We start from the raw sequence: 7177 nt of genomic DNA, 5'->3' as shown, positions 1-7177 counted from the left end.
TTGGCCCCGGGGAAACCTCCGGGCCGCGCTGGGTTGGAGCCTGCCGGGGAAGCGGGTGCGCCAAAATTCGGTTGAGCACTGTAGCTATTCAAGACTGGTGTGCAGAGAATAAAGCTGGGTATGAGGCCAGACGCCGGGCATGCACCGGTATTACAAAGCCAAACACCAGAATAAACAGCCTAGGCCCAATTCTAACACTTAACCAAGGCCATGCGAGAGGAGAGCAAGTACTGGAGAAGAGTCAGCCCGGACTACTACGAAGCTTAGAGCTCCAAAAATATATATATGGATATATATAAAAAAAAAAAGAACAATCATTCAACACACTACTGCAACCAGAGACTGGAGGTGCTCATTTTCACCAAATTATCACAAAATATAATAGGTATTTTTCAACATCTGACTTGATGCTCATGCAGTAGTAACAAGTTCTCTAGGTCTGGGCACGCCGAGACAGCATTCACATCCCATGCAAACTACAAAGGAACTAGTTTGAGACTACACATTGTGGTAATATTGATATTAAAATGTTGACAGCAAATAACTTGAATCACATCTAGGAAAATCGTTTTTTGGATCCATTCGATACTTTTGGAAAAAACCTGCCCTTTTAGATCAGTAAGCTGTAGAAATAGTTCAATAGTTGATTTTTTTTTTCTTTAAATGATATGGAATGGAACAGTTTGGATTTTTCTCTTTTAAATATGACCAAGGAGAGTGTTGTTTTATTTAGTTTTTTTTCCTTTTGATTTGGAGAGCGAAGACCTACCTTCGTCTCCAAAACCATGCTTGGGACATCAACCAAAATTAAACAAATTAAATAAAGATCAAAAACAAAAAAGAATTCCAGAGGGTGGATTACAACTCACCTCCTAATGTGGAAGTAAAAGAAAATTTAATTTTTTTCCTCTCTTACTTTTTTTTTTTGAGAAAGAAAAACAATGTAAATAAGAATGATACTGAAGAAGAAATTTAGATATCAAAGCATGTTAGATGGTCAGGCTTCTGGCATTTCTCACGGCTGCTCTTGGATGTAGAATTTATGAGGAAGAAGTTTCAATGGGAAAGAAAAGTCAGCGGACTGGGAGGAGCTGGATGGAGATGGCTGCGGGAAGCTGGAGCTACACCTGGGTGGTACCTGCAAGGTCCCTGGGGAGCACAGGGAGCCTGGTCTGCCCACACCCACCGGTGCCTCACCGTGTCCCCACCGCGGGCAGCGCCGGGATGCAGCGGCCAACGGGGCTGGACGTGGGCCCAACACCGCAGCCTGACCCAGACCCCACCTGGGCACCCGACCCCACCACCTCCATCTCCAGCCTTCCAGGCTGCCCCAAGACTACTTCAGCCTTTTCCTCTGGCTGCAACTTCCCACGATCTTCATTAAACACTAGAATGGGTTGTAAAGTCTGGTGGCCTGGAGTGACCCCTGCCCACGGGTCAGAGCTGCATGGACTGACCCCAGGGTTCTCCTGGGCCTGGAGACCAGCCTGGAGCCAGCCCCGTGCTCTCACCGAAGCGCTGTGGTGGGCGCAGTCTGGACATCTCCTGCCCTGGCCCCTTCCCCTGCATCGCTCACCCAAGGGGTCCCCAGCTCTCGAATGAATGAATGAACTGGTCAAGCAAAGGGCACCCAGCAGCTGGTGGCTCTGTGGTGACAGGGAAGTCAGTTTTAGACAATAAATGATTCACCACAGCTCTGAACCGGCAGCAGGGGAGGGTAAGTAGGACATCTAAGCTAGCAAGTTAAAAGAAATAAGGCATGAGAGAGTAAACAGATTTTGGACTTCGCTGGCAAACAAAGAGCCTTTTTTTATTATTAAAGATTAAATGTCAAGATAACATTTGGCCTTCTCACTCGTGAAGAAAAATATCCAGCTGAGATGTTCCAAAGCCCTTTATTACTAGAAGCCAGCACTTTTCCCCCCTTTTCTTCCCTTTGGTTCAATAAAATGGATGTGAATTTTCCTGCCAAGTCACACAGAAAACCCAGTTGGCTGCTCCAAGCGACAGCAGGACACGGTACGGCCAGGGGCATCCTGTCAGTGAAACACTCCTGCAAACCCCACAGCAGCGCCAGAAACCTCCAGAACAACAAACTGAGGAGCCAGAGAGACTCTCCGTCCCCCCATATCCCACATCCCACCCCAGCCACTCTCATGTGCATCTCTTAAGACTGGAAGTAAGGCTTTCACACCTGCAGAAGAGCTGGCAATTCAGGTAGGTAACGAAAAGGACAATTTTTCATCTACTGACCATGGGTTCAACACCCCACACTGCTCACAGGAGGGAAAATGGGCATACCAAAGGCTGCTCCACTGCCTGGGAAGTGCTGTGTGGAGGCTGGGACGCCCTGGCATTTCTCCATGTGGTGCCTGAAAACCTCCACAGAAAAAAATGGAAGCTTTTCCAGAGCCAACACTGCTCCAGACCCAATAAATGAGACAGAAAGCTCCCACAATTAGCAGGAGGCTCAGCAGCCTCAGAAAGTCGTATTTGAATGATTTGCTCAGCCATGGTTAGCTGCTAACTATTTGTCTTCTTCCAGGAGCTCAGGTGAGCTTTACCTTTACCATCACAACAGCAAAGGGACCCTGAACAACTTCCCCAACGTGCAAATCCTGATGTGCTCTGGCAAGAACTACCTGGAAACAAGTTTGTTTTACACAAACCTGGAATACCCTGAGACTAAAAGGAAGAAGGAAAAATGCCTGCAATCCTCCAGACTACAGATACTGCATCAGGAAAAAAGTTAACACTTTTTGGAACCTGTGTTGTTATGACAGAATTCCTGATGTTGGAGCTGGCACAAGTGGTCCATGGCTGCTGTGAACTGCGGGAATTGCAGAGCACTTACATCAATTCCTTGCAGGCTGGAAGGAATTGGAGACTCTTCCCTGGCCACCAACATCCCATGGCAAAAACAGGAATTGGGGCAGATGTTTGGAAGCTCGTTGCTGAAAAACTGTCAGGGGATTGTGCTGTCCATGGAGGGGAGGGAACCACTGATTGTGTCCTGATGCCAAGACCAGGAGCAAAGCCTGATCTGCTGCCTGGTCCCAGCAGAGGCATTGGCTGAGCTGACCACGAATCCCCTGACTCTGGATCCATCAGACTGACTCAGCATTGCCTGGGAGCTGGCAGGGCCATCTTCTCCCCTTCCAAGAATTGCCAGCACTCAGGAAGCCCTGGCAGCAAAGGACCCATTTCAGGTCCCATTTCACATTGTACAGGAAGCCATCCTGCACTGGGAGACTTCACAGCTCTGAGACTGTACCTAGGTGCCTCCAGCTCAAAGGCTTCCTCTATGCAAAATTTACAATCCCAAGTGTCCCCAGGAAGCCCTGTGATAGATCAAGGTCAGGAGAGATGTGGAAAAGATTAGATGTGCCTGCAAGTAACAGCCAACCACCTTTTATCTTCAGCCCTGGTGATCCTCCATCCTCTGGGCTGCAGAAGCTCCTTCCTTTGCCAATGGAGATCAAGGGCCAGCAGCCAGGAGCTCTGGCAGTGATGGAACAGGGCAGGTTAATGTCTTGCTTGCTTCACTTTCAATTTGCTGTGGTTTTTCTCACAGAAGAGACTCTGAGCCTGTGAATTTTGATCAGCAGGTGAACGTTTGCCTGCAGGCCAGAGGGATGGGCTTTGGGAAGCCTCAGGCTTACTCTGCCCAGTGTCACAGTGGCTTGGGGAGCACTGAAAATCAGCAAAGGAAAGCAAGATGCGACACAGGATGTGATAAAAAACGTGGGTTCATAAAGCAGCCCCAGAACAGGCTTTTTTTAATGCCAATATTGGCACTGGTGGAGTTGGGAGCTGCTGTGCAGGGCTGGCACAGCAAGAGCTGGACCTCTTTAGGCAGCGAGGCTGCTTTATTACCAACCCATCCTTCAGCAGAGCGCCTTTATCCCCATTTAACATGCGTGTGAGATGCCTCTCCACATTCAGCCAAGTGATTTATGTCAAGGAGCCAAGAGCTGGAACCCAAACCAGCCTGGCAGCCCAGGCTGAGGCAGGAGCAGGAGGCTCCAGGCTGAAACCAGGGATGCACATCCAGAGCCTCCTCCTGCAAACTGCCTTGCTCACACAGACCCTGCTCACACGCTAATCCGTGTTCAACAAGAAAGGTCACTGCTGAAAGATAAACTCTCCCTCGATGAACTCTTGAGAAATTTCTAAGTCAGGATTAGCAGCGTTACACTAACGAGGACCCGAACGCCGCCGGGCCGGAGAGCGCGGCTGGGCAAAGCACGACAAGCTGGGAGCTGGAATCCCACCCAAATAAACTCAACTCAGCCATGGATGAGGAAGGGGAAGAGGGAGGGAAAAGGAGAAGAAACGTGAGGATTTTGACATTACTGTCCTACAAGGGGAACTCACACGGTACTGGGATGACAGTCAGGCCCTTAGGGACTAGTAAATGAGACCTGACGACAAAAAAACCACTTAGGCACCACTAAAATATACTGTATTTCAAAGAAAACAAACCAGGGGCAATCTGGACAGAGGACTAAGACAGACACTGCATGGGAATCATTGTCCCCTGCACACAGCCCACATGGAGCCTTGGTGACACCATTCCCTCTCCTACAGCACCAAAACCCAAAGACTTAAACACCACTGCAGGGGACTCATAACAAATATGAGTATTTCAAAATTTAAAAAATATCCAGATGAAGAATGGTACAGAGTGTGTGTCTGCCTTCCCTGCCATAGTGCACAGATGAGGAAATCCTCATGAGGGCAAGAAACCACCACAATTCACTGGATTTCCTCTTTAAGCAGAGGCAGGATATTCCTTGTCCCCAGGCAGCCATGCATGGGGGTGAGCAGCTCTGCAGGGGCAGGGGAGCTTGGCATGTGGGGTTAAAGTAAGATTCAGTGATTTTAGAAGTCTTTTCTAACATAAATGATTCTATGATTCTCATCAGAAATTCATTTCTCATCTCCTGTCAAGCACATCCTACAACCAGAGCTGGTCATCTCCAGCCCTTTTCCCGTTCAAGACCCTCCTTGTTCCTGCCTTGTCCCACTGCCCCCAAGGTGGATTCCTGTACAAACAGGTTTCTTTGCAACTTGTTGATCCAGCGCTCTAATTTCTGGATGACTCTCTCATCTGCCATAAACAGCCACGCACAATTTGGCAGGCATTTCTACCATCAATGTTTATGATAATAACTAAACGTGCTTGAAAGCAGCAGGAAATTTTCAATATAACTATCATTAAGACAAAATGCTTTAAATCAAAGCCATTACCCACCACCAAGACTCAAAGCTCACAAGATTAGTCTGTTTTTCTATCTTTATGAAAAATTCATAGAACATGCTGCAAACATCATCTTCCAGCTCGAAGCAGTAAATGATATAATAACATCAAATGCTGCCGACAGGGATGGGAGCAGGCAGGGCATGGGGGGCACTGGGCAGGGCACTGAGCAGCCCAGCTGGGACAGGGGACTGCCCCACAGCCTGGTGGCATTTAACTCCAAAGCCAGGTTGGAGCAACCTGGTGTAGTGGAAGGTGTCCCTGCCCACGACATAGTGCTGGACGAGATGGTCTTTAAAAGTCCCTTCCAACTCGACTTGTTCTAGGATTCTATGAATCTATGAATTTGAGTCACTTGGGTCCATTTACTGCTGGATTTTAAGAGAAGACTGTCACAGAAGGAATATCACCTGCTCCCAAGCATTCCAGCCTGCTGTGCTGCCTCTGCAACCACCCAAGCACAGCTGCCAGAGGACGCAGAGCAAAACCACAGTGAGTGGTGTGGGGACAATCCCACCTTCCTTGGGGACCCCGAGCGTCCCAGAGCGTGGCACTAATGGCCATGCTGTCACATGCATGACTAACAGAGCAGCACTCACAGCGCGACGCTGATACTTTAAATAACCAGCACAACTTCAGCACTGCATGCAAATCTTACATCATTAGTGCTCAGAGCCTTATAAATATAATTAGCAGCACTGCACCCATGTTACAGATCGCTTGGCCAAAGCTAATTCTCTGTGCAGTCAGGGCTGAAGTTAATGGGAGTTTGTACCTTGCTTTTCAGAGCTGCTAACAACCAGAATGTCATTTACCCAGGACTGGATGTACAAATTAATTCCAGTCTGAAATAAGACATTGGTGCTCCTGGTTCTCAGGGGCCTGTTCAGGCTGCAGGAGTGCACTGGCACAGCACTGAGAAAAAAAAGCTCATATTCAGGCTCTTTTTTTCTATACCAATCACCTCAGAGAGCTCCAAACCCCTTCATTTGTGGTCAGGTTGAGCCACTGGAAGCATCGCTTCCTTGTGTCTGAGCTTTTACAGAGTGTGGCTTCTGTCGGAGGCAGCATGTGGCACACCTCGAACTCGGATCAATGCTCCAGCTCACAAACGTCTCAGAAATAATGAGCTGGAAACACACAGATATTCTGGAGAATAACAAGGTACAAACAGCTCCCAACTCGCTGAAAGAGAAAGTGGGAGACAAACCAGAAAAACAAGTAACGTCACGATGAGAGGTGCCATGTTGTACATCTCTCACGGGGACCTGCGTCCCTCTGCTCCTGCTCTTCCCAAGCAGACTTGAAAAGCGAAGTCTCTAAGAACCCTGTGGCAGACACGGCTCCTCTGCAAGTGTGAAGAGCTACAGATGACAGCTGGCTCAGTCCTCACTCTGGAAAATCAAACGCGAGCGCTGTGCCTCCCCTGTCACCCCGACACGCTCCATAATGGGGAGCAGCCAGGTTGCCCCAGGTTATCCCTCCCCTGCAGCTACACTGGCCCTGCAGGGAAAAAGGAAAATAAAACAACTGTCGGGCTCATCAGCAAAATAAGTGGTGATGAGGCTGAGACACACCGAGATCTGCCCTAACAAGGTACTATTTGAACGTTATTTTCTAGCTGCAGTCACACTTTCAAAGGTTGTTCTGCCTCTGCAGCCCCTTCGGAAACAGCTTCACACATCAAAATATCGCAGGGTAATGACAGCAAGCAGTGGGTGGTGAGCTGGCTCCCGGCAATTACTGCTGGAAGTGAGTGGGAACCAGGAGGGAGGGCTGAGTGCTGCCCACCCTCCTCCAGATGGGCACAATGGGGTGATAATGGCACCTGGGATCTTGTGGCAACTGCTCCTGCTGCAGCCTCAATGTCATCCCACCACTGCTCCTCCAGCCACAGCTCGACACAAACCAACT

General features: G+C 48.8%; 1 protein-coding gene across 1 annotated transcript in view; it reads right to left on the bottom strand.

Moving 5' to 3' along the window:
- Positions 1-2: 2 nt before the first annotated feature.
- Positions 3-7177, bottom strand: part of MSI2 (musashi RNA binding protein 2) — a gene marked incomplete at its 3' end in the record, with an annotated part of 201277 nt that continues 194102 nt past the window's right edge. The window contains exon 10 of the mRNA XM_017730873.1: positions 3-40. Within this exon, the coding sequence (XP_017586362.1) occupies positions 3-40 (38 nt within the window). The remainder of the gene's footprint in view (positions 41-7177) is intronic.

This window comes from Corvus brachyrhynchos, unplaced genomic scaffold (assembly GCF_000691975.1).
Source record: "Corvus brachyrhynchos isolate BGI_N302 unplaced genomic scaffold, ASM69197v1 scaffold283, whole genome shotgun sequence".
In the NCBI taxonomy this organism is placed as follows: Eukaryota; Metazoa; Chordata; class Aves; order Passeriformes; family Corvidae; genus Corvus; species Corvus brachyrhynchos.
The sequence above is the reverse complement of the archived record's forward strand: the minus strand, read 5'-3'. Positions and strand labels throughout refer to the sequence as shown.